The 27,594-nt window shown below is 34.8% G+C and overlaps 5 protein-coding genes across 8 annotated transcripts; 2 read left to right on the top strand and 3 right to left on the bottom strand.

The window, feature by feature from the left end:
• Window positions 1-26: 26 nt before the first annotated feature.
• LOC145630241 (altered inheritance rate of mitochondria protein 25-like) lies at window positions 27-3,892 on the bottom strand. Of its 4 annotated transcripts, XM_081682496.1 has the most exons (12): window positions 3,809-3,892; window positions 3,262-3,721; window positions 2,733-2,819; window positions 2,555-2,596; window positions 2,397-2,441; window positions 2,096-2,161; window positions 1,946-2,002; window positions 1,797-1,858; window positions 1,601-1,721; window positions 1,180-1,257; window positions 958-1,073; window positions 27-592 (listed from the first exon to the last, which is right to left on the bottom strand). In XM_081682496.1, coding segments are annotated over exons 1-12 (1,176 nt in total). In that variant the 5' UTR covers window positions 3,811-3,892; the 3' UTR covers window positions 27-552. The 4 variants fall into 4 exon arrangements, with proteins under 4 accessions (XP_081538622.1, XP_081538619.1, XP_081538620.1 ...); XM_081682493.1 differs by having other exon boundaries at window positions 1,797-2,002; XM_081682494.1 differs by having other exon boundaries at window positions 1,797-2,002; window positions 3,262-3,892.
• A 3,082-nt stretch (window positions 3,893-6,974) lies between these two features.
• Window positions 6,975-14,159, bottom strand: LOC145631710 (altered inheritance rate of mitochondria protein 25-like). The gene is made up of 12 exons (XM_081683866.1): window positions 14,005-14,159; window positions 13,311-13,762; window positions 12,426-12,512; window positions 11,942-11,983; window positions 11,785-11,829; window positions 10,242-10,307; window positions 10,095-10,151; window positions 9,787-9,848; window positions 9,578-9,698; window positions 8,410-8,487; window positions 8,203-8,312; window positions 6,975-7,462 (listed from the first exon to the last, which is right to left on the bottom strand). Exons 2-12 carry the CDS (start codon window positions 13,734-13,736, stop codon window positions 7,429-7,431), a joined length of 1,128 nt encoding a protein of 375 aa, XP_081539992.1. The 5' UTR covers window positions 13,737-13,762; window positions 14,005-14,159; the 3' UTR covers window positions 6,975-7,428.
• Window positions 14,160-15,635: 1,476 nt separating this feature from the next.
• LOC145630239 (gluconokinase-like) lies at window positions 15,636-19,585 on the top strand. The gene is made up of 5 exons (XM_081682492.1): window positions 15,636-15,764; window positions 17,943-17,993; window positions 18,068-18,110; window positions 18,719-18,798; window positions 18,918-19,585. The coding sequence occupies exons 2-5, from the start codon at window positions 17,975-17,977 to the stop codon at window positions 19,343-19,345; spliced, it is 570 nt and encodes a 189-aa protein (XP_081538618.1). The 5' UTR covers window positions 15,636-15,764; window positions 17,943-17,974; the 3' UTR covers window positions 19,346-19,585.
• Window positions 19,586-20,955: 1,370 nt separating this feature from the next.
• LOC145630238 (cell division cycle 20.2, cofactor of APC complex-like) lies at window positions 20,956-23,608 on the top strand. Its single transcript, XM_081682491.1, has 4 exons — window positions 20,956-21,333; window positions 21,699-21,965; window positions 22,357-22,626; window positions 22,719-23,608. The coding sequence occupies exons 1-4, from the start codon at window positions 21,274-21,276 to the stop codon at window positions 23,439-23,441; spliced, it is 1,320 nt and encodes a 439-aa protein (XP_081538617.1). The 5' UTR covers window positions 20,956-21,273; the 3' UTR covers window positions 23,442-23,608.
• An 850-nt stretch (window positions 23,609-24,458) lies between these two features.
• LOC145630237 (protein VASCULATURE COMPLEXITY AND CONNECTIVITY-like) lies at window positions 24,459-27,088 on the bottom strand. The gene is made up of 3 exons (XM_081682490.1): window positions 26,811-27,088; window positions 25,699-25,901; window positions 24,459-25,072 (listed from the first exon to the last, which is right to left on the bottom strand). Exons 1-3 carry the CDS (start codon window positions 26,913-26,915, stop codon window positions 24,745-24,747), a joined length of 636 nt encoding a protein of 211 aa, XP_081538616.1. The 5' UTR covers window positions 26,916-27,088; the 3' UTR covers window positions 24,459-24,744.
• Window positions 27,089-27,594: the final 506 nt, after the last annotated feature.

Genomic DNA, 27,594 nt, shown 5'->3' with positions numbered 1-27,594 from the left:
ATATATAACCCTTGAAAGGGGGAAGGTAAGGCAATCGCAATCCCACTCCCAAGCACAAGTAGATGGCGAGACTTGAAACAGTGACCTAAAAGTCACGAGGTGAGCTCTCTTTATCAAGCTTGCTTGGTTTAGTACATCAACAATACGCCTAGTAAAATTTAACATAGCAGTACAAAACTTGCCCTTAAGCAGCAGAATACTAAATTCTTAAAGTAGTTGGAACTAGGTATGATTAACTTGGTTAGTTACCAAGAATGGTAATCTAGCAGAAGCTAATGAGTATCTTTTCTCAGTTACATTACCTACAAAGCTATTAGTGCATAGTAAACAGAAATGACAAGGAAACATAAACAACGCAGGCAGATAATGTATTCTTCCAGGCTTCCATCCCATTGCTTCCATATACAATGTCAGTACAGTTAGGTGTATGAGTGTATCAATCTTGAGTAGGCAGTTCCCGAAGTATACGAGGGACCTGAGACCATGAAAATAGATTCCTCTAATTCATGCTTGAAATCTGCTCATAAATCCAGAATGAGATGCCACAGTATTCTAGTCTTCTATAATGATATCAAGTAGCCGATGTAGGATCCTGTAACAACAAAGTGATGTAAGCAGATAAAATGTGCATCATATCATGCAATAAAATAAATTCTGTTATGAAACCACCATTTCTACGCTTAAAGATGATTTAAAAAAAAAAACCAAAGCAATAATGTTCAAGGTATGTCGTTGAACCATTTCGAATATTATGGTCCTCAGGAAGCTTGATATGTGAAGGCACATTTAAGTACACATCAATATTGGATCGCACACAGAAGGCTCATATAGATTTAAATTGATCACTTTTAGTGAACCATGTAGCTTATAGGCTATGGCATACGGATTACAAGGGCTTCTAGATGTGCACACAAATATAGTTACAGTAATTGCCCTTAAAATGAAAATTCAGCTTACCAGCTCCCGCTGCCACCATTTTGGGAGAAGAAGTCATTATCCAGTGACACAGCAAGAGCTAACACCACTGCTCTCTCTGAAAGGGTCAGTGGGCGCGCAATTTTTAAATCCTCAACCTGCGGAGAATGTATAGCAGTATAGGATAGAGAAAATTTTAGCAAGAAAGACCAAACTCTGGCACAATTGTACATAAGTTGCTCTTTCTTCAGTACAGCATACTACCTCTTCTGCAAGGCCGGTTTTCAATGCAGGATCAGAACTCTCAAATCTAATTACATATTGTCCAGCATCTGTGAGCAGCTAATACATTGTAGTGAAAAAGTTCAGTACAACAGAAGCAGTGATAGAGCACAACAGATAACTCTCAACAGTTAGAGCAATAACATCCATCATTAAACGAAAAAATCAGTTGAAGATGTCCCAATCCCAACTCCCAAGCCAATATTTGCACCATTTTTTTACTTATTGGGAAGCATTTAGCACAAAGAATACAACATTCATTACCCCAAATCAGGGTACTGAATCATGATCCCTCAAATAAAAATTGTGCAGACATCAAATACAACTGCCTTTGTGTTATTTTTACCCGATTCCTCAATATGACTCACATTTAGATTGAGTGAGCATCAGAAATAGAACAAACCTCAAAACCGAAACCTCTCCAATTACGATTTATGTCAGCGAGCACATTACCATCAAGATCTTTTATTGTATATGTCCAATTCCAAAAACCAGGATTTTCAACCACAGCAAACTGCTTGTTCCTACATAATTCAGGCCTGATATGAGGGCTACTAAACTATCAAAGCAATGAAAGTGTACAAGCAAGGAAAGCTTACCCCAAATATAGATCGTAGATTCTCTTCCACGGATGCCATCGTTGGTGTACAACACCAATCTCCTGTACACAAACATTAGTGTAATCATAGCAATGTAATTGCCCCAGACAGCTAAAGATGGAGGTGCTTAAAAAAACAATCTGGCCTACCTTTCCGTTAACCTCAGCATATATTGAGCTCGTAATCCACCAAAAGAGCCTACAAATCTAGATTAAACGTTGAACAAGTCCACAAGGTTAACAAATTCAATTGCAAAAATGACAAAAGTAACCACTGTAGACATAAAGATAGAATTATACCCTGAATAGCTCAGTGCCTGATGCATCAGTTATGTATGCAACAAAGGGACGTCTCTTACGAAGAAACTGCAAAATTGTAAAACAGCAATCCATTAAAACATATCCTGCTGTCAAAATATCAAAACATATTCAGACTCAAGTTTTCACTCTGCACAATTTCCATGTACAATACGGGATAATTCGTATCAGTTAGTTAGATGAACATCAGTTGTCTCCTACTCTCCTTTGAAGATAATACGGGAAAGATTGCAAAACTAAACAAGATTGATTGATAATATACACATTATGATGGATTTGTTACCTGTCTCAAAAGAAAATGACTCTCTTCGTGGATGAAACCAACAAGCTAGATAAAACACATAGAACAACCCAAGTAAGAATTCTACAATGACTTCTTATTCCTCCAAAAACTGACATTAAAATGCAACAGAAATCCAAGCAAATGCCAAGTGCACTTACAGTCTGAGGGTAGCTTACATCCACTATTGCATACCGATTTTGCTGCAAGGGATATTCAATAACCGTTTGTTATATAAAACTAAAAGAAATACAACAGCAAATCTTTAAGTAAGTTTAACCAAATCAAATCAAATCAAATCATCACAATGTGTAATAAATGAACAAGACAACAAATCACCTGCTCAAAGCCAAACACAACGTCTGCCCATTCTATATCTCGGGTAATTAATAAATTTGCTCTAGCAAGAAGAGAGGAAACTTGAACCTGCAAAATTCACATAAGCATTATAGATTGTTAGCACATAAAAAAAACCAGGTATTTAAATGTAAATGCTCCAATTCAAAACAAAGCAAATTCAAACACAACTCATATATAGTCATGCAAATATGCAATCATACATGATGCTATCCAATAATGGGAGTGATTCAATAGTAACAATACTCCCTCCGCCCCATAATACAGCTCTTGTTTTGTGAAATTTATGGAAATTACATTTTATACTCCCTCCGTCCCAATTTCCAATTTTAGACACAGATTATTACATCATGATACAATAACACTTCAGTTCTAGTAAATGATCACAGAATTTACCATTTCACAAAATTGAAACGAGGTAATGTATACATATAGCAAAGCAAACTTAAGCCATATTATGTAAATGCAAGATACAAAAACCCCATCAAAAAGAGACAGAGAATATTTATACCTCTTCAGGAGAAGTAGGTGCCAAATATCTACTAATAGATCGACTAACAAAGGGCTGCTGAAATACATGAGTTCTTAAACCACGATATTTTCTATTCCTATAATTCTTTATCCTTTTGTAAACCATATTCTTTCTTTCCTTTGCTTTCTCAAATTCCTTGTCTAAAACCCAAAGCCGAGCAAGAAAATCCCGGTCCAAAGCCGGCTCCTTTCGAACAAGGCTATGCTTAAACCGACGAGGTTCCAGCATTGGTACAGGATGTTTGGGCATTTGGGTTTTTCCATCAAAATCATATAATTGAAATAACCCAAGAATTGAACTTCTAGTACCCTTTACAATGCCAGTTTTGCTAAATCTGCTAATACCCTTTAACAAACAATTGCTTGAGATATTACTCTTAAAAATTTGCTTCATCAAATGCCTACTCCAACTCATTTGCATATATTTGGCAAATAATTTCCTGCAATTGTAAACAACAAAAACTTAAGTTGAAGAGCTGGAATACAAAATTTGAAGCCAATTTTAAACACCCATTATCAGTTATCACATGTATAGATGAATGACATGATTTTCCAAGCTTTATTGAGCAATTTGTTGGAAATAAAGAGAGAATTTTATGTAAAAACATTGCTGTAAGTTACATGAATGAATGAAGAGAGAAAAAGAAAGAACCTTTTAACAATTCAAAGCATGCAAACGCCTGTTAAAAAATACAAACTTGGAGAGCAAGTCTTGTTTTGTTGTATAGTGACTTTTTTTTTATAAAGGTAAGAAAAAAAAGAGGACATTAGGAGACTCTGCTCACGAGGGGAATTGTTGTATAGTGTTAGTTGAGACGAACGTCTGTTAAAAAATACAAACTTGGAGAGCAAGTCTTGTTTTGTTGTATAGTGACCTTTTTTTTTATAAAGGTAAGAAAAAAAAAGGACATTAGGAGACTCTGCTCACATGGGCGGATTTAGGGGGGGTTCAAGGGGGTTCATTGAACCCACAGATTTTTTGTAAAAAAATTATAAGTTTTAATTTTTTTTTCTAAAAAAAAAAACAAAAAAAAAAAACAGGGTTAAAAGAGTTTTTGTGAGGTAAATAGTCTCTTGAGTAAGTTTGGCGCATTGGTTAGAGCTGAAAGTTAGAGCAGTGAGATGCTTATAAGTCCTAGGTTCGATTCTTACTATCCCCATTTTTAGTTTTTTTTTTATTTTTTTTTTAATTTTTTTTTCCAGATTTCACACAAAATAACATTAAAAAAAATGTTTATTGGGGACTTTTTGTTTCATGTGAAGTATAATTTTTTGTAATAGAATTATACTTTAAAAGTAGTAGATTTATAAAAGTAGTAATGTTGTAACTAGTATAGACTTTAAAATTGAAAATAACAATTATTATATTGTTTATTTTGTGTATTATTATAGATTGTAGAGCTTTTGTTACCAACTTAGCATGAGTTTAGAGTCTTTTTGGTTGTTTTCAAAAAAAAAAAAAAAAAAAGTCTTTTTGGAAACGTGCCGAGGATTTGCAAAAGTCCACTACTAGTTCTTCACCTAGTTCAAGGAATCCTCCGATAGAAGAAGAAATTTTGTCTCCTATTGATGATGCGGATATTGAGTCGCAAAATTTGAACTTATGTATTGAATATTTAACTAATATATTATCATCGGTTTTTTTTTTAGATTTCGAACCCACGGTTCAAAATTCCTGGATACGCCACTGTCTGCTCACGAGGGGAATTGTTGTATAGTGTTAGTTGAGACGATTAATACAAGAGGGGGGTGAATTGTATTAAGTTCCTAGTGACTACTTTTTGCGGATAAATAAACAATGCGTATAAGAACTTAATCAAACACACTTCCAGGGCCCAACTGGAAGTAAAACCTCGACCCTACCTTAGGGATTTCAAACACAAAACACTTCACTATAATAGGGCAAACACCAAGTTACAACCTATTAGACACAGACCTTTATTTCACAAGTTCCTCACTGGACTTGCTACTTGATAGGACTCTATCCTACCCAATCTAAGTACCACACTTAGATTCACTCGTACCACCAAAGTACTACACGTACTGCCAAAGTACAAACTACTTGTACCACCTAAGTACAAAACTACTCCCAAATAACCCAACCAATACAAATACACGATGCCTATTATGCTAGGTAAGCAATGCACGAAATCCGAAACTAATATAATAAGTTACAAGCTTGGTAAACTTACTCGTTTAAAGCACTTAGATTTCTTCACGCATAAACTCACAAAAACCTAAAATATTTTGCTCTCTACTATTTATACAAGTAACACTTGTATAGAAAGTAGGTTTTCTAAAAAGATAAACATGTTAACTTAACTTAACTTATCTTTTAAACACGGTTTTTGTAAATCAAGTAGCATAAAATCTTTTCTGAAAATAAGTATAAAAGATTTTTATAAAGAAAACTTATCTTTCTTAATAAACCGACTTTAGATAAAAAATAATCCTTTTTGTTACGAAATCTTTTCCTAAATCTATCTTTTATTATCTTCCATATTTATTTTATTTACCAAGCAAACTTATCACGTTTCTAATAAATCTCGTGCACTAACCTACTTACCATAATTACAATAATTTCTAAGAATAAACTTTAACAATTATTGCTGCGCCGCATTCTGATCAGATGAATTACTTAGGCTTCAAGCATATCAAGTTCCACCAAAGAACTTAACTGCTAGTCTTCGAGTTCCTGTTAGGGAACGTTCCTGTTAGGGAACTTAGTTCTTGTTAGAGAACTCTTCCTCTGATTTGTTTAACTTCTTCAATAAAGATCTTCTTCATGTCTTCTTAGATTCAGACAGATCTTCAATCACCAAGATTATTCTGCACCTTGACTAATCACACACTAGAGAACCTTTATTAGATGAGTTTGCTTTTAGTTTAAGTTCCTCATCATCAAAACCTTTATGCTTCAACATATAGTGACTTGATTAATCGTAACATCGTTTAACTTTATATACTGTATTTAACATTGATGGAAATTATTTCTTAAGTCAGCTTATAAATTAATTTGTACATAAGGAAAATATTAGTATTTTATCGAAAATAAAATTCTAACCCACTATTTTATCGAAAATAAAATTCTAACCCACTATTTTCCCTTACAAAATTTATTCAACTTTTTAACCTTAATAAAAATTCCAACTTTTTATAATAAGTGTCGTTCATTGTCTCCTGTCCCGGCTAATCCTACAGGTTTATATAAATTAAATTACAAGGTATAACATGATTAGATTAGATTGATAGATGCGAATTTTTAATTAGTTCTTGCTAAGTATGCTACCTCTTTAGCAAGACACAATTCTGAATATTAATGAGGGTGCAAGATTACAGGGTTTCCCAAATTTTTACAGATTTTTATGGGAGTGTGAAGGATAGGTTGGTCCATCTTTATTCTTCATAAGGTTTTGTTATAGAGGTGCAATCTGCAGCTTCATTGAATGACTTAATACCTACTCCGTACGCGATAACCAATAAATATTCCATTATTAATAGGAAAATAAGGTTTTAATAATCCCAACTTTGCTCGATTTTCTTTGAATAATCCCACCTTTCGATTATTCTGAAAAAATCCCAACTTTGGGGTGTGTTTTCTTCTAACAATATGCCTGGTGAATTACAACATACAAAATGCTTGCCCGAATACACAAGGTTCAAAGTAATAGGAACAAGATATCAGTATCTTAGTAACCAAGAATGATAATCCAGCAAAAACTACTGAATACCTTTTGTGATTTTGTCATAAATTGTGAATTTAGTTCTATTTTGGACAATACATTCCATAATGCATATTCGTTATTCTAAGGGAAGTTCCACCCTCCCTAAAAAATATTCCAGAATCCGCCTTTATACACAGTTTATTAGTAAAAGGTAAAAACTCACAGTTGTATCAGTAATCAGTAGCAACCTTAAACAAAACAGGCAGATAATGTGCTCTTCCAGCCGATTCTTTGATTTCTCGACCACACAAATGAAAAGCCCATTGCTTTCATTTACATTGCCAGTACAGTTAGGTGTATGAGTGTATTGTCATTGTGTACACAGTTTCCGAAGAAGGTGACAGGCCAGAGACCATGAAAATAAATTCCTCTAATTCATACTTGAATCTGCTTGTATTTCCAGCATGAGATGCCACAGTATTCTACTCGGTGACAATAAATGGGACGCCCAAGAACCTGGTAACAACAAAGTTAAATAAGCAGCCAGAATGTGCATATCATGCAATAATTAAATTTTGTTACGTAACCACCATTAAACTATAGAGCAGATCAGCAGAAGGCAGAAGTAACCCAAGTACAGATTAATAATTTTGCTATTCTTCTCCACTTCCTAGGCTAGTCAAGGTATGTTGATGAATCATTTTGAACATTATGATCCCTCAAGAAGCTTGATATGTGAAGGCATATACACATCAATATTGGATGGCACACAAGAGGCTCATATAGATTTTCAAGCAGGAAAAATAAATATTAATTATCATTTACAAAGGCCACAAGCTACATGGTTTATCTTGAATCTCAATTTTATATAATATTCCTTTTTAAGGCTACATATGAAGCCCACATGATTAGGCCAATAGCATAGACAAACACGGTTGTTCCTAGAAATGCACCAACATAGAAAACACGCACACACCATAGGCCACAAAATAGCCCGCATTTTGCTCCTTTTCTTCACCCTCTTAAAAGGTGTGCTTGTGTTTCAGGATGGGGAATTCCATGTACAGAAGTAATTTCATCCACAGTACCATGAGAAAATCAATAACTCTCCAGTCAAAGCTTAAATATGGTGTGACATTTATAAATGCAACTTAAGATAGTAACTGTAGCTTGTAGGCAATAGCACAGTACAGATTGCAAGGGCTACCAGAAGTGCATGCAAATAAAAGTAATTTCAAAATAAAAACTCAGCTTACCAGCTACCACCATGTCGGGAGAAAAAGTCATTATCCAGTGACACAGCAAGAGCCAACGCCACTGTTCTCTCTGAAAGGGTCAGTGGGCGGGCAATTTCTAAATCTTCAACCTGCAGAGAAGGCATAGGAAAGAGGGAAAATTAATGAGCAGGATCTAAACTCTTGCACAATTGTACATAAGTCTATTTTTTCGGTACAACATATTACCGCTTCTGCAGGGCCGGTTTTCGATGCAGGATCAGAACTCCCAAATCTAATGGCATATTGTCCGGCATCTGTGAATACCTAATACATTGGAGTGGAAAAGATCAATACAACAAAAGCATCGATTGACTATAACAGGTAACCCCTCTAACTAGTTAGAACAATAACATAAATCTCTAGATGAACAGATCACAAGTTATTTCTATTCAAAAGTCCAGAAGACCACAACAGTTGAAGATGTCCTATGCCATTATTAAATTCAGCCAATCACTGAAAAGGAGTGATTTCCTAAGACCTAGTGGCAGGTTCAGTACACATATACACATCAACACAAGCAAGCAAAGACACAGCATCTCACAGATGTATTTTTAGATTTTTTATAATTGTCCCTGTGTCAGAGGAAGAGGGGGAGATAAAGGCCACAAAAAAAAAAAAAAAAAAAAAAAAAAAAAAAAAATTCAACAATAGGGCTAAATATGACACTGTGGCACAGAGTAGATTTAGTTATTGGCACTGTGGCACAGAGTAGATTTAGTTATTGGCACGATCTCTTTATTTCATGTCAAAATGTAAATTTGAAGCCTGGCATGTCATATTACGCATGCATAACTTCTAACCCTTAAAAATTGATGTAAATTTTCTTCCAATTCTTCAGAATTTGAAACATGCAGAAGCTTGCTTCTTTTACACACAAATTAAATATATCATGTTGAATGGTATTCCTTCTATGTTCAACACAACAACAGAGCTAAGAAATTAATGATGCAGATCGAAGCTTTTTACCAACATAAACAATACAATATTGCTAAGAACTAATAAAGTCAGATCACCTCAATCTTAGCATTTGTTTTAAACTTTTAAACAGTACTCCTAGTTAGGAACGGGTACTGAGAATGTAATCCACTCAAAAAATGTATAACAATTTTCACATAGGCCACTTTCTAAAATCAATTTGCATAATTTGTCAACTAATGAGGAAGTATTTAGCACAAAGAATGCACATGCATTGCCCCTGATCAGGAGGACTGAATCATGATCCCACAAATAAAAAGTTGTGCATAAATCATATACATCTGGCTTTGTGTTATTTTTACCCAATTCCTCAATTTGACTCCCAATTAGAATATAGCCACTTAGTTGAGATTGAGTGAGCATCGGAAACAGAACAAACCTCCAAACCCAAACCTCTCCAATCACGATCAATCTCCGCGAGCACATTACCATCAGCGTCCTTCATTGTAAATGTCCAATTCCAAAAACCAGGGTTTTCAACCACAGCAAACTGCTTGTTTCTACGTATTTAAGGCATGATATACGAGTTAAGGGCTACTTAACTATCAAAACAATGAAACTAAAATTGTACAGGCAAGGTAAGATTACCCCAAATATAGATCATAGATTCTCCTCCAGAGATGCCATCTTTGGTGTACAACACCAATCTCCTGTTCACAAACATTCATTTCAGAGTTGTCATCTTAATGGAAAATTGAAATCAGCACTAGTTTTCAAATTATATATCATTAGACAGGAAAATAAGTGAAACCTGTATTGAGAAAGGGTCATCCAAATGGAAAAGAGTACTTAGAACCACAGCAATAGTTTTGTAGGCACGAACTTCTAACATTTTATAAACTAATTGCCTAAGAGTGCTAAATATCAGGGTACTTTAGAAAAACAAAATGGCATACCTTTCCATTAACCTCAGCATATATTGAGCTCGTAATCCACCAAAATGGCCGACGAATCTAGATTTTACATTGAACAAGTCCACAAAGTTAACAAATTTGCATGTGAAAATGATAGAAACCACTTTAGACGAAGAGAAAGAGTTATACCCTGAATAGCTCAGTGCCTAATGCATCAGTTATGTATGCAACAAAGGGACGTCTCAGACGAAGAAACTGCAAAATTGCAAACCAGCAATCCCTTAAACATTTCCTGCTGTCAAAACTTTGAACATACTCAGAATCTATTTTTCACTGTGCTCAATTTCCATGTGCATATGGGCACATCCATGTGCTTATGCGCACAGTTAAAATTGCTCGGAATATTTTCTGATGTTAGGGTGTCGCCAGTGCTTAGTCATTGGATAATTGTAGTCACAAATGCAAGCTCATCATCTCAAAGAAGGTAGTTATCTTAATAAAATTCAAAAACTAGTTCAATTCTATCAAAATTAGCTAATTTGGACTGGACTTGTAAACTTTAGACTTGAATTCGAGACATCCCTTTAGAGGACAAAAATCTAAGATTTAATGAAGATACTTTCAAACTTCAATCTGAAGTTTTGGATTATGCTGAATGCACTGTACGAAGTATATTTCAAATCCAATTTCCACTTTCTTGACTGAGAATGAGCCTATTTCAATAAACTTTAGGCCATCGAATACACATCCTTCTAAATCCACCCTTCCAAATATTCGATGCTCAAATATTTGAACCACTCCTTCTGAGTTCAGAAAAGAAAAAAAAAAGAAAAAAAAGCACCAATGCAAACCATTAAATTACATCAGACAGCCATAACCTTTTCCTTTACAGAGATAGATTAAGAAGGGTAAGAAAACAGGTGCCTCTTTTGTATCAATTTGCATATCTCCTGCTGAATGAACACTGTTGGTCTCTCTGAAAAACAATTCCACTCTTCGAAATCAATTGTCTTATATTTTCATATGATACTCCTTCCATTCCAAAATACACAATACACTAATTGAGATTTAAATTATTATCTTCCCCATCATATATATCCTAAACTATATATTTTCAGTGTTTAACTATGTTATTAAGGATGGTCAAATTTAAGGACACTGCAATGTAGCATATGCTTTTGAAGGAGAGCATAATGTAATGGAAATCAAGATGTTCTACATCAGGCGTCACGACATCAGTAGCATAGTTTAGATTTTTTTTTTTTTTTTTTTTTTTTTTTTTTTTTTTTAAAAGCATTATTTGTCTTCTATGAGGATTATTAGGGGAAGAAGCAAAACTAAACGAGATGCAAGGAAAAAGGTAAGCAAATGGCAGTAGGAATATAGCTTATTGATTGCACAAGTAAAAATTAATGCTTTATAGTGTTGCATGATTCTGAGTCAAATCTGATCATTTGTTCAACAACTGTCTCAATTAAAAAGTTCTTATATATATTGAATTTTCCAACAGCAACAAAAAAACGGCAGTGGTAAATGAAATACGGAACCAGGTTACTGTATTTAGCCATTAACTATTTTCAAGGCATTTAAAAGGTCCTGTCAAGGAAAAAGGTAAGCAAAAGGATCTCTTACAGACCAAAACACGATAAATAAATGTAACATAATGACTGTCATAATATTTTTTTTTTGAACAAAGACTGTCATAATATTTAGATAATGATGGATTTGTTACCTGTCTCAAAAGGACATTACTCTGTTCGCGGATGAAGCCTACAGGCTAGATAAACACACAGAATAACCCAAGTCAGAGTTCTACAATGACTTTATTTTCCTTCGGAAATTGACATTAAAATGCAACAGAACTTCAAGCAAATGCCACATGCACTTACAGACTGAGGGTAGCATACATCCACTATTGCATACCGATTTTCCTGCAATGGATATTCAATAAGTTTTCATTATAAAACTATAAGAAATATAACATAGCAACAACTTTCAGGTAATCAAGGGTCTGGGAATGATTAATGCCTGAAATCCGCATTTTTAAAGATATAAAATTCTGACAAATATTCATGATTAGCATACTCCATAACAAATTATTGGTGGTGCTTAGCTTGGGGTGGTACTGCACTGGTCAAAATATTGACAGTGCAGAGATCATAGCTACAAATATCAAACCAAACTCCATAACTTTAACCAAATCAAATCATCACTTTGTGTACGCTAAGCAAACTATAACATTGTTTGTGGTAGTTTAGAATTTGACCCAGTCACTTTGGGCTTTGTTTCTTTCCAAGTAAAATGTTCCAACTTCACACTTTTATAATCTTGTTTATGCACATATAGCAATTACTGAACAAGACCACAAATTACCTGCTCAAAGCCAAACACAAGGTTTGCCCATTCTATATGTCGGGTAATTAATAAAGTTGCTCTAGCAAGAAGAGGGGCAACTTGAGCCTGCAAAATTGACAAGCATTATAAATATTTAACATATAAAAACCAGGTATTTAAATGTAAATGTTCCAATTCAGAAAAGCAAGTTCAAACACAACACATAATCTTGCAATCATGATGCTATCCAAAAGTAGGAGTATAATACTATACAATAAGCTAATATACCATAGGCTATCACAAATAACACCCTCCAAGTACAAATAAACAGCTTATGATATCCTGTTCAAAAGAAAGACATGTGCATGAGATATAATAATGAAATCAGACAACCATTTAACTATTAAACACAGCCTAAATGATTTCACAAAGTTATTAATCCACGATCCATATAAAGGCTATATGTTTCATAACTGGGTTTGCAAATTAAGGGATGAATATGAAACAATGATGTATGAATGATCCCAAGCCCTGTTCCAGGAATAGCTTAACTGATACACCACAAAGTCCAACCCTTCATAGATGCAGATACCTTCCTCATGACCCTATCAAATCAACAAAACAAGGCAAACCATGCTTTGACTTGTTAACCTAGAGACATACAACATTACAACAACTTGTTCCCAAACCAAACAGACATTGACCAATAAAACCTTCAGCCCAAATTTTCACTCAAAAAGCCTCATGATACTATACAGTTCAGCTCTGTCAAATGATAACAGAATCCACCAATTCACAAAATCGAAACAAGGTAATGAATCCACCATTTTATGTAAATGCAGGATACAATAGCTCATAATAAGCACAAAAGAACACACCACTCAATAGCTAACTCAATCAAAAGGGGACAGAAAACAATTTTACCTCCTCAGGAGAAGTAGGTGCCAAATATCCGGTAGTAGATTGACTAACCGGGGGCTGCTCGAATACATGTGTTCCTGAACCATGATATTTCCTATTATTACTTATCCTTTTATAAGCCATTTGCTTTCTCTCCATTGCCTTCCCCAATTCCTTGTCTAATACCCAAAGCCGAGCAAGAAAATCCCGGTCCAAATCCGGCTCCTTCCGGGCGCTATGCTTGAACCGACAAGAATCCAGCATTGCTACAGGATGTTTGGGCAATTGGGGTTTTCCATCACAATCAAACCCTCCCCCATGTAATTGAAATAACCCAAGAATTGAACTTTTAGTACCCTTTACAATGCCAGTCGTGCTAACACCCTTTAACACATAATTGCTTGACACATTATTCTTAACAATTTGCTTCAAATTCTTACTCCAACTCATTTTACATAAATTTGACAAACAATTTCCTGCAATTTAAACAATATAAACTTAAATTGAAGAGCTGAGAATACAAAATTTAAAGCCAATTTTAAATACCCAGTATCAATTATCACAAATATACATGATTTTACAATCTTCTAAGTTTGATTATATTGAATCATTATATCAATTTCTTGAGCAATTTTTGGAAATACAAGAGAAAAAATTAATGTACAAATTATACTCCAAAGTCAGTGAAATGATAAGAAAAAATAAATAACAAACAAACCTTTATTAAAACTAAAGCGTGCAACTTCTGATGATCGTCGTAGTAAAGCTTGGGAGAGAGATTTCCGAGGAGCAGAAGAAATTAGAAACCTCTCGAACTCTTTGGCCAATCTGGGTTTTTCTCTTTCTTTCTTTTTGAAGGTGTTATTTCATTATTAATTTATTTTAAATTCTCCAAGATGCAATATTCAACTTTCTTTACAAATTTTACAAATTTGGTTTTTCATAATGAGAAACATGGAATTTTCCCTTTCTTTTGTAGTATTAAAAAAAAAAATTAAGTTTAGAAACATCTTCTCGCAAGATTATAACTTAATTTATTAAAAAATAAAAAATAAGAAAATTTGATATTCATGAAGAGGTCAATATCTTGATGCGTCGAGGTAGAATAGCGTAGAGAGGCAACATAATCTGCGGCTCGATTTCTTTCACGATAGATATGTTAAGAATTAAAAGCGGAGAAAGACTCAAAATGTTGTTATATTCAACAAGATTAGGTTATTTTCAAGAGTAACGTCTAGCCGACTAGTAGAAACTGAACCACCTCAAGTCCTCAATTTGTAGGGTATTAATTTTGAACTCGTATTTTATAGCTTAACTAGTGTGTAGCCTGAACGTTGCATCACGTTGTTACTTTGAAATATATTGTTACTCCGTAATAAAAAAGAGGAGTAAAGAGAATAATTCTCCATTGTCTTGGAATTATTGAGGTTATTCCACTTTAATCATTTTGGCCATGTTTGGTAATTGGCTTTTTAATGGCTTTTTGGTTAGCTTTTGGCTTTTGGCTTTTTTAGGTGGTCAAATAGCCAAAAAATGTGTTTGGTAATTGGCTTTTTAGTCAGCGAAAAAACTGGCTTTTAAGCCAAAATGAAAAGGCTGCTTTGAGTAGCTTTTTTGTTGGTTTTTGGCTTGTTGGCCCACAAATTATCTAATAAACCGCCAACAACCAACAATTAATTTACCAAACACTTTTATAAACAGTCAGCTTAAATAACCAATTTCAAAAGCCATTATAAACAACCAAACATTCCAACTAGTCAAACAAGCCAAGTGAACCAGCCAACAACCATTTGCCAAACAAGGCCTTTATTTTTGTGTAGATAAAGTACATAAATTACAATTGGCTAAGATGTTAAGAAATGTTATCATACCAATGAAGTAGGTTTATAAGCTTTAGAACATTGATTTTATTTATTACTCTATATGCCCTAAATATAGTTCTCATTTGATAATTTGGGCCATAAAATTCTGTCAATTTATAAGAAATTATATGTTCATGTAAAATCTTGTTAGATTCGTAGCATAGTATATTTTATTAATATCAAGTTTGTATAATTTTTACGCGTATGAAAATAAAGATAACGTTTTAAGACAAGTTTTAGATATCGAGAATAGTCAAGAAATATATTTAGGGACGGGTAAAATAAGATTTTTAATTATTAATGACTAGATTTTTTTTTTTTTTTTTTGGTGAAAATTATTAATGACTAGATAAGGTCCCTAAATTATTTGGTGAAATAATACTCCTTGTTGGCTAAAGGATCAAATTGCCTATTACCAAAATGCTACCAATACTTTAATTTAAGGACCGTATTTGACCTTAACTATTGCTAAATGAACTCGTGCTAAATGATTGGCAGTTTGGTAATTTCTCTCTTATTTCTTTTAAGATTTCAACGCTTATAAGAAATCAATTTTAATTTAGTGCAGAAACCAAGAAATTCTACCAAAAGAAAGTCTCGCGTCCTCCATACTTTGGTAACGAAATCTTATCCTTTTTTGTTTTTTCATTTGATTTTGCTTGCTAAATTTCTTGTGAATTGTGATATACCCTCTTTGTTGGGAGACTTTTGTAGTTTTGTTTAAATTTTGGTGCATATTCCTGTATTTTCCGTCCTATGAAGTTGGGGTTTAAGGATTTTTTTTTTGCTGTACAGAATTCAGAGAATGATGAATATGATTTATTTTGCTTCATTGGGTAAATTGAAATATTTATAATTTGATGTGAGAATCTGGGTTTAATAAATTTAGTTCAATTGTTGCTTGTCTGCTTGGTATGGTTTTGATTTATTATACAAGTATATGTTTAATAATTAAGGATCTAAAAGTTTTGTTCATATGATAGAATCATATAATGCTCAAATTTGATTGGAAGTTGACAATTGCTTAAAGTTGCCTTCTTTAGTTTGATTGAGCCTTGGGAAGGTTATATTTTTAGTTGAGCTGCTTATAAGGTGATTGGATATTGATCAAACCATGAAACTCGAATTTGATTGGAAATTGAAAATCGACCATTTAGGTGGTTGTTGGCAGTTGATCTAGAAACCCGTCTCGTTTGGAGAACCCAATTGGATATTCTTAATATTTTTGGCTTGAACTCTACATAGGATGCATCATTAGCGCTATTAGGAGTATAGGAGCAAGAATATGGTAGGCCGGTCTGTGAAAAGGAGCTTGCAAGTAAGATGAACTTGTGATTAGAGCATGAAGTTTTATGTACAAACTGCACAAGGTTGTGTACAAAGGGAGAGAAGGCAATGCTATAAGTTCGAGCTTCAATTTAGTTTAAATGTACAAAGGGAGAGTATTTCCATATAGTAATGCAGCGATTTGCAAGTTTGGAGATTTAGACAAATAATAGGTAATGAAGAAACTGCGTGTAATGTCATTTTGGCTATTTATTTCTGTCTGATTTGTTCACTAGTCTACAGCAAACAAGGTTTTAATTCACTATTTAAGTAGTTACATGTATATAGCTAGTTTGGAAAGAATATAGTTATTCTAGGAAGCAATTCATGATGCCATTGTCGTTTTCATATCTGATTTCATATATATGACCTTTTGACTGCTTTCCCATGTTCTAGACTCCTCTCATTTTCTTTCCTAATTTTCTTGTGTTTGTGCCACTTTTAAGGCGTGTTATTGTGTCTTACAATTGTCATCGTAATGTATATAGATTATAGGACATCATCTCACGTTGTCCATGGTCTTTCCTGACAGGAGTGAGGGAAAACTTCTTCAATAGGATTAACCAGTTGTAATCACAGATATAAGTATCGAAATCCCGAAAGCAACCACTGGAGTATTATTCTCTAAAATAAGTAAACTTCCTTAAGAAACACAGCCTTTTGCCAACATCTTATTTGAGCCAGTTTCTAGGGATGAAGTCATGTTGGCTCTCTTCAGGAATGAAATATGTATTCCAATATAATTTGTTTCGACAAGCAAACGCCTCAGTGCACATCTGTGTGCCAGGCTGCACTATAACTTCTATAGTTAAATTGAACAGGCCCCCCGACTGTTACTGTAGAGTTGCTGCTTCTGTGGACTACATCTCTTGTCTAGGTGTGTGGAGTGTGGATGATTCTATAATTATTATTGTGCCCCCCCCCCCCCCCCCCCCCCAAAAAAAAAAAAAAAAAAAAAAAAAAAAAAAATCACCGCCTAACTCTAAGCACCTTAATAACCTTCACTGTGTTCTAATTATATTGGATTAGGAAAGGGGATGGATATAAAATTGAGGTGAAAGGCAAGTGAGAAGAAAATGTTGATATACTTCTTAACTACTTGTAGAGTTAAGTGGAATAGTTTGCTTTTCTGTTATTTTGAGACCCATTTAAGGGGTGGAATTGCTCTTGCTTCTGTTTTTTAACGACTCGTAGGTGTGTCTTTCTCCTTGTTAATTTAATTTGAGCTGGTCAAATATTGAAGAAATGTTCTAGCAATTACGTGTCCCTTTTTATCAGAAGCATGCTCATTTTCACGTGCATTACATATTGTTAATTCAAACTGTCTGTTCCATCCCCTTTTTGCTTATGTTGATCCCAGATACATGCATTTGATGCAACCATGTTGTAAAGTTTGAATTTTGAATACAAGTTGAAAGTGTGGCTTTATTTTGTTCTTCTTACCCTTGACTTTAGTCTGTGATTTCAGGGGCACAGTGTGCTTCAAAATCCTTCTCAGAAATGGCACCTATAGTTCCAGGTGATCGTCTACATCAATGTATATGTATTCCTCATTTGGTATATGTATTGCTCACACTTCTATTGGAAATACAGGAGCAGTCATCGTGATTATGGGTGTTAGCGGTGCTGGAAAAACGTAAGTCTTAAAAGTTTATGTAGGATGTCTTGTGATATGTGCATATCTTCATTCTGTTGAACTGTTCTGGGGATTACAATCATTTTCTGAACAGTCGAGATGTTTGCTTTTATGCTTTATTGATTTCACATCTTTCCAAGGAAAGGACACTGTTGGCTGGATCCACGTATTTTCATTGAATCATTTTCTCTGAGGAAAAAAAGAATGAATATGGTTGTAGTGTCTGGATGGAATTTTATGGTAGAGTTATAAGAAAACCTTGCATATTGAAGAACTAAAAGAGATAGACATGAGACACAACTCATTAGTTTGGATTCGGCTGCTATCCCTTGATGAGAGTAGTGATTTTTATGCTGGACATAATCCACTAATGCCTTGCTAATATTTAAAATTGCAAAGATGAGTGTACTGTTATACATATTACTTTATCAAACCACTCGTGTCATGCAATGATGTTGTACTGTCGGTAAATCTGGAACATGCATGCACCTATGGCTGCTATGGGAATGGGATCTTATCTTATTGGATGTCCTTATGTTTATACATCATTCGAAATTTGCTGATGATCGTTTGCCTTTACTGATGTCTTGTGATTTTTAATTTATCAGAACTATAGGTAATCATCTAGCTGAAGCTGCAAACTGTGATTTTCTTGATGCAGATGACTTCCACCCCGATTCTAACAAAGGTAGCTACACTATGTAAACCCAGAGCTTTACAGTAATACATTTCCAGTTTATACACTAATCTACTGATTAGTGGAGATAAGTCATCTAGATTTTCTTATGCATTGCCATTCATAAATAGAAAAGATGAGAAAAGGAATTCCACTCTCTGAGGAAGATCGGATGCCTTGGCTTCAAATGTTATGCAAAGCATTGAAAGAGCGCATAACAAATGGGGAAATTACAGTTCTTGCTTGTTCAGCTCTGCGGAAGAATTACAGAGAAATTCTTAGATCGTCAGACCCAAATCATATTCCAGGGAGACAAGGTAGCTCAGTGAAGTTTGTTCTTCTTAATGTTCCCGTTGAAGTCCTTGCTGACCGGCTGAATAAAAGACTGACAAACGGGGAACATTTTATGCCACCTTCATTGCTGCAGTCTCAGTTACAGTTACTTGAGATTGATGCCTCTGAAGAAATACTTCAAGTTGATGCTACACAGGATCCCACAACTATTGTGGAAACTATACGACATTCGCTTGTCCAGTGGAAGATAATTGAAAGCTACTGACAGGACTGCTATACAGATACATACATTTCTGATTTGTCCGATTCTTTATGGCTTCAATTCTTTTCCTGGATAAGGTCGAATAGCTTGATTCTTGAATAAGTAGATATGGAAAAATTATTGTGTTGTAACTAATTCAACAACTATGAATGTATATGTTGTTGATGATCCATTGTGTAGAAACTTAAAAGATGGGTGTAATGGATGATTCAACTGATGAAAACAAGATTTTACAATCTATCATGTTAACATGCATTTGGCAGAGACGTGCATGGTCGAGCACTCGGAGTGGTAACATATTAAGCGATAAAAGCAGTGTAAGTTAGGGTGGTACTGTGGTAGTAACCAAGGATAAGCTGAAGGAAAACTGATTCTAGTGATTGACCATCTAAGACCGAAATTAATAGAGACATCATTCATTGAAAAGAGAATTTAAAATTTAAATAATGAAGATGCTATAGAAATTGAAGCTATGATGCCATGGACAAAAACTGTGGTAAACGATATGAAACTATAAGGCTAGGTTATCATGAACATATTAAAAGAATATGATTTATGTTTTTTTTTGGTGCTAAAAGAATTTGATTTATGTGAATGACTTGTATTGGTACATCTTGTTATATGTAATTAAATGCATTTTTTTGGTATGGTTTTGATATTGTTCTTGAAACATGTTTGATCTTTTTTTTTTTTTTTTTTGGGCATAAAAGGTTTTAATATTGTTCTTGAAACATGTTTGCTCTTTTGTGTGTTTAGGTTTATCAAAAAGGTAATCATTTTGCACCTGGTAAAATTTGTACGGTATCGCAACAGTTGTTAAATTTTCAAATTCGTTATGTAAATAAGATGAAAATCATCCTTACGACACAAAAAATCGTTATTCTATCTCTTCGAAAATGGAGATATACCAAAGTGCAAAATCTATTCAACGATTGTAGTTTCGAGGAAGAAAACCCTTATTTGACTCAATTTTATGTATTTGTTAATTTAGAATACCTTTGTAAATGTTATACGACTTTTTATTAATGAATTAATTTGTTTTAAAAAATATATTAATAACACATTAATATCTCTTGTGATATTCTAAATCAACCATTTTATAATTTTTCAGCTTTTCACACCTTAATATCTGTTGTGATCTTATGTATCAATCATTTATGATTTTCAGCTTTTCACACCTTAATATCTGTTGTGATTTTCTCAATCAACCATTTATAATTTTTAGTTTTTCATATCTTAATATCTGTTGTGATCTTCTAAATCAACCATTTATGAATTTCAGCTTTTCACACCTTAATACTCCGTATCTCTTATGATCTTCTAAATCAACCATTATATGATTTACAGTTTTTCACACCCTCAATATGCAATATCTCCTGTGATACCATTTTATGATTTTGACACATTAATATCTCTTGTGATCTTCCAAATCACCATTTTATGATTTCATTCTCATTTAAACAAAAATAGATGATTTTCAAAAAAAAAAAAAAAAAAAAAACCCAACCCGGCCCAACTTAAACACACAAACCGGGCGCCGCTCACCAACTCACCTCTCCAATAAACCCCCCTTTTTTTTTGTCAGGGAAAAAAAAAAAGAAAAACAATTTCAAACGTCTCTCAAAAAATTATAGCCGTTGGGACCCTTGTGAAACAAAAACCCTAATTGCTATATAAAGCCCCAAATTCAACAATCATAAACACAATTAATCAATCTGCTCTCTCTATCTCTCTCTGATTCCGCTGCGATCTAATCATTCTCTCTCTAATCAGCTGATTTGCTCTCTATTTACAAGCTAACAATTTTTTGCAGGAAATTTCGTTTCATTTCTTCAGTTCTTTTTCATAATCGTGTTTTTGCTATTATTATTTGTTTGTTGTTTTTGTTTTGGTTTGTTTTGCTGTAATTGTTTTGCAGAAATTCTTTCTACATGAATCCCAGAAGTGCTTTCCAAGAAATCGCCCTTCCCAGGAAGAATTCCAAAGAAAATGTAATTTTTCTTCAAACCCTAATTTTTTCTGTTTCGATTTTCAATTTTTTCGTGTTCTGCATCTAATTTTGCTAAGTTAGATTATTTTTTGAACCATTGTGTGAATTTTACAAATTTTCCGCTGAATTTGTCGATTATTCTGGTGTTTATAAGATTAATCAATTGTTTGGGGAGTTCAATTTGAAAAATTAAATCGGGGATTTTTTTTTTGGATGACATTATTTATATCTCAATCAGTTTTATTTTGATTAATTTTCTATTTTAATTGCAATTTACAACGTTCATGGTTCAAAATGATCATGAATTTGATTTAATAATTTATGGGCTGTGTTTCTGACTTTTTTTTTTCTTTTGATCTTTGGCAGTTGGACAGGTTCATTCCCAACAGATCAGCTATGGATTTTGATTACGCACACTACATGCTGACCGAGAAGAAAGGTAAGGAGAACCCGGCTACGAGTTCGCCTTCGAAGGAGGCGTATCAAAAGCAGCTGAGGGAGGTGTTCAACATGAACAGGACAAGGATTCTTGCTTTCAAGAACAAGCCACCTGCTCCAGTTGAGTTCATGCCCCAGGAGTATGCTTCTGTCCAGCAATCGAAGCCCGTTAAGCCTCGCAGGCACATCCCTCAGGTAGTTTTCATGTCTTATCTATATCGAATCAATGAAGAAATGTAGTCCAATAGTACACTGATTCAACTAGCTACTCAGGATCTACTTGACTGTAATGTCGAATTTAAAGAAGCTGTATCGAGTTTGTCGTTGTCATCTGTTAAAATGTTGGTTTGGTGTTTCAGTACACGATATCCTTAGGTTGTTAGCATCAGAGTGATAATATTCATTTTTGAGAATTTGTTTCTATAATGTGTTCAATTTTCTGTTTGTTCTGATCTGATTATCGATTGCTCGATGGCAGACTTCAGAACGTACATCAGATTGATAAAATTAATTTTTGAGAATTTGTTTCTATACTGTGTTCAATTTTCTGTTTGTTCTTATCTGAATATCGATTTCTCGATTGCAGACTTCAGAGCGTACATTGGATGCCCCCGATCTCTTGGACGACTACTACTTGAATTTGTTGGATTGGGGTAGCAGCAATGTTCTAGCAATTGCTCTTGGAACCACAGTGTACCTTTGGGATGCGTCTAGCGGGTCTACTTCAGAACTGGTTACAGTTGATGATGACAAGGGTCCTGTAACCAGTGTGAACTGGGCTCCTGATGGTCGTCACATTGCTGTTGGCTTGAACGATTCCGAAGTTCAGCTATGGGATTCGACATCCAACCGGCAGGTAGTTAAACAATCAATTTTACAGTCATTGCCTTCACTGTCTGTTTGAGTTTTGTTGGTTCCATTCTGACTGTCTATGTTTTGTTCCTGCAGTTGAGGACTCTGAAAGGAGGCCACCGAGCTCGTGTTGGTTCACTAGCATGGAACAATCACATCCTCACAACTGGATCAATGGACGGGAAAATTGTTAACAACGATGTGAGGATTAGAGACCATGTTGTGGAGACCTACAGAGGACACCAGCAAGAGGTTTGTGGCCTTAAGTGGTCAGCTTCAGGCCAACAGCTTGCTAGTGGAGGCAATGACAACATCCTTCACATTTGGGATAGATCGATGGCATCTTCGAATTCTGCTACTCAGTGGCTACACAGGCTCGAGGACCACACCGCTGCAGTGAAAGCCCTAGCTTGGTGCCCCTTCCAGGGTAATTTGCTGGCTTCTGGTGGCGGTGGGGGTGACCGATGCATCAAGTTCTGGAACACCCACACCGGTGCTTGCTTGAACTCGGTTGACACAGGATCACAGGTCTGCTCTTTAATGTGGAGTAAGAATGAGCGCGAGCTGCTAAGCTCTCACGGTTTCACTCAGAACCAGTTGACCTTATGGAAATATCCTTCTATGGTGAAGATGGCTGAGCTTACTGGCCATACATCCAGAGTTCTTTTCATGGCTCAGAGCCCTGATGGTTGCACAGTGGCTTCTGCTGCAGGAGACGAAACTTTGAGATTCTGGAATGTATTTGGTACTCCTGAAGTTGCTAAACCTGCACCAAAGGCAGCTCCTGAACCATTCGCTCACGTAAACCGAATCCGGTGATCAACTTACTACCCACCTGATCAACTTACTACCCACCCCTAAAGGAAGACAATCAGCAGTTTCGTTCTGTATATTTTGTGAATTTTATCTGCTCTTGTGAAATGTTTGCATTTTGTGGTAAATAGGAACATTGGCTGTATTTTAATTTGAGATAATATGTAAATGAAATACTAAGAATACTTTTTATATGTACCTGTAAAGAAAAGTGTTGAGTGCTGTGCTCAACAGTTTTGTTGATATATCACATATAAATGAAATTTTGTTTTCTGATGCATTTCTTTTCTCTTCAATGTTTCTTACGTAGTATATACTATATACTTGAGCACATGAGGTATTAAGACTTTCTTCACCAACAATTTTAATTAAGGTTTGCTGATAGTGTGACACTGTGACCAACACCGGAACATGAGGAATAATCTCCGGTGGCGAAGACGCCTCAAGTGAGTCAAGTCCTCAGCAAAGAGTTGATTGAGTATATTTTTACCTAATAATTTTCATTTTTATTTTTAATTATGTGATTTTTAAATTTCTAATTAAAAGGTTTTAAACACTGCAAAAGAAAAACATTGGACTCTTCTCATTGTCTTTTTTTTTTGGACAAACATTGGACTTTTCTCATTATTGTGAAACTTGCTATCATTTTCCAATATGCCTAAAAAAGAAAAAAAGTTGACTGGTAGTTTTCCAATATCACACATTTGGTCAATATTGGAATCTTAGCAAAAGAAACAAAAATTAAAGATTGCTTGCAGGACCATCCAATGAGATGTGAAATTTACAATTGTAACAAGTTATTTATTCACTTTAAGAAGTTAAAGTCACTATCTCAGGCTCTTTAATTCAATTTCAGTTTAGTTTGCTAAGACCTTGACCTTAATACGCCATTCTTAAGGTTTAATAAGTTTTGATAAAGGCTAGTACGTTTAAACTCGTAACAAAAAAAAATGCTAGAGCCAATGAATAAATGAACACTGAACAGAGTCCAAGTGTCGAGAATTATAACCAGAGACATTCACAATGATCACGAGTCACAAATAGCTAACTGCAACTTTGACAAATATTCAAGCAGCTGCGAGTGATAAGATGAAGCAGCTCAACGATCATTATATAGACCCCCAAGTGTATTTACAATAGCTAGCTATATATTCTTTGAAGGAGGGGGGTGGGGGGCACTAGAAATTTCCCAAAATAGAGGGAAAACAGAAAATTCCTAAAACCTGATCATTCTCGTGGAAAATTCAGCTTGTCAAGGACGGCTAGCTGACTCAGAAGAAAAAGAAGGTGCTAATTTCGTATTGACTACTCAGGTGAATTGTCGCCTCACATACGTGTCTTCATGCACGAACACGGGATTATGAGAAGTAGGGGGAACCTCAGGTTGGCCCATAGCAATGCCACTCTGATTGGGAGCAGCAGGGTTTCCGAATAGATTGTCCTTTCCAGATGAAATGGTTAGATAATACAAGATGCCAAGGGTAGCACTTGCAAGGCACAACACAGCAGCCACTGCAAAGACACCAGGCTTGACAACATAGCAATAGTAGTAGCTAAAGTACGCATTTTCAGCACCGTGTTGATCATTGAGGGCTGCTCCACCGAGGAGTAGGAGAAATGCTACAACAAAGGTGAACCTGCAAGACACATAAGAAAGAACTTCAAGTCATTGCTCATTCTTTGAACTTGCTTTATATACGAAGCACAACTATAGAAATTAGCAAGTATTCCTTGAAGTAACCAAGTATTTGACATTATGAAATTTTTTGACACAATCCTAGGGCATCAAAAGTCACTAAAGTTGGAGTAGCAACCAGAAAAATGTATCGTTGATTAGGGTATATCTTGCAAGTTCTGACCGCACAGAGATATCTCATTTAAATGTCCAAAATATAAGCTAAGATAGACCTCCATATCACACCATCTCCTAATTCAATGTATTTGCAATTAAAATTTAGAAAGACTATTCAAGTGCGGTTGCAAATTTGCAATCAGAACATCCGTGTCCAAATTGAAACAAATACACATGCAAATTAGTAACTTGAGCTTTTCTATGAACAATAAAATTCAAACAGGCACTATGATGTAGGAGCTATGCAGGAATTTTGGGTTCAAGGAATTGTGCCACTATTATGTGCTTTTTTGTGCCATGCCTAGGGAGAAAAAAGCATTTCCATGATTCTATCTGGCCTCATTTCCAATTTCAAGCATTTCATGATGCAAAGCCTAAACACGAGTTAATGAAGCAAAGAAAGAGAAATACCAGGATATAATAAAGCAAGTAAGGGCAAGAGTCCAATGAGCAGTTGAAGTATAGGGATTTCGTCGGCAACAAATACAACCGCTTGCAACATTAACAATAACTTGAGCAGCTAGAAGGGCAACCGCTGCACTTGTCCCTAGCCCATAAGCTGGACTCCTTGGGTAAGCACATATACCAGGTTGAATTTCATTAACTTGGGAAGCCTGCAAGATAAAATTGAAATAAATAAAAATTGGTAAACCCCTGAAACAAAGCTTCTGTGAATTATCTACAATTGGATTAGTACACGATGACAACAATCACAATTTGTTGTATGTAACCTACTCAGTTACTAGTAGAAAGGTTGGTTCCGAAAGACTTATATGATGGGCAAGTCCAAGTTCATCGATCAATTATACGAGTCAGACCTCATCACCTTATGAACTCTTTTTTACACAGCTAAGCAATGAGTACTCATCTCTAACCTTTCTATACCAAACTATAACATACTCCAATTTCGGGTTCTTACAACCAAATCTTAATGACACATTAAAACACTCGAATGCAAAGATAGATAACCCCAGATGGATTACAGGATCAAAATGATGTTTCACCATTTCAATCTTGACTAATTTTGGAACCATTCCATCAGTTGAAAAATCGCGGTGGGATAAGGTCACTGTTTCAATTAACAGCTGAAAAAGAGACAGTGCACCCATTTCAACTTACTGCCACTTTCTGCAATAGCATTTAGGACATATAACAAGGTTCAATTTTAAAACCCTAGATCTCTCATAACATATCAAAATATCAAATACTACAAACTAAAGCAGGAAATCAAAGAGCAAAATTAACCAAAAAAAAAAATCAAGTATCTTCAAATTGCACAAATTCCAGCACAAAGATAGATAATTAATTAACAAATTTCATGCCAAATTATATAATTTAAACCAAATATTCAGACAAATTAACAGGAAAAACTAGTAGCACTTATAAACAAGTTTTCTCACATACCCATTTCATAAAAACTTGTAAAATCACTAAATAATGAGCTAAAAATGAAATTAATCAAGAAAAAAATAACTGGGTATGTTTAATTTGGATTGAAAGATTGAAACTATAGTCAAACTTACTCTGATTCTTTTACCCTCAGCAGCGAAACCAAGAACAGCTGCAAGAAGCCCTAAAAAACCCACAACTATGCAGATTATTAGACTCTTCTTCTCAATCTTCATCATATTTTTCTTTGATTTCTCCTTCTTCTACCTTTCTCACTTTTCTTGTTTTTCTCTCTGTTTCACAGATATCCCGTGAAATGTTTTCTAGAAAGTAAAGAAAAGAAGCAAACCTTGCTTAAGCAACTGCAACTCTGCAAGTAGTGCAAGTTTACTGTATTTGGGATTTACTGCAAGCTTACTTTACTACTCGTATCTAGAGGATTTATATTTCTCTTTTTTAATTGAGGAATAAATGCTAGAAATAAGAATCTAATTAAAGGACAAAGGGAGTATACTCTAATCACAAAAAAGCGCCTCATTGGGTGTTTTAGCACTATTTATTAGACCTACTTTGGTGGTTTTACAATGACATCAAAACTTTGTAAGAAATCTAGAGGGATATGTGATTTAAGATAGAGTGACTGAGTGAGGATAATTTATTAATCAAAGTCTTCTACCTTAACCGACCAGCGACCACCCCAACAACATCAACGACCACTCCAATGGCACCTGTGTACATCCAACGTCATCACCAAACAGGCAAACACCCCGACAACACCAACCACACCAGTCGCAAATAAATGATATCAAATCAGGTTCTGATTAATGGTATGATATCAACTTTGTTTCAATACATTGCAAATAAAAGTGTATAAAATCATATTCTGTATAGGATGATATCAAATCTATTTCAATATAT

Source organism: Chenopodium album, chromosome 5 (genome assembly GCF_948465745.1).
Source record: "Chenopodium album chromosome 5, dcCheAlbu1.1, whole genome shotgun sequence".
Lineage (NCBI taxonomy): Eukaryota > Viridiplantae > Streptophyta > Magnoliopsida > Caryophyllales > Amaranthaceae > Chenopodium > Chenopodium album.
The sequence above is the reverse complement of the archived record's forward strand: the minus strand, read 5'-3'. Positions and strand labels throughout refer to the sequence as shown.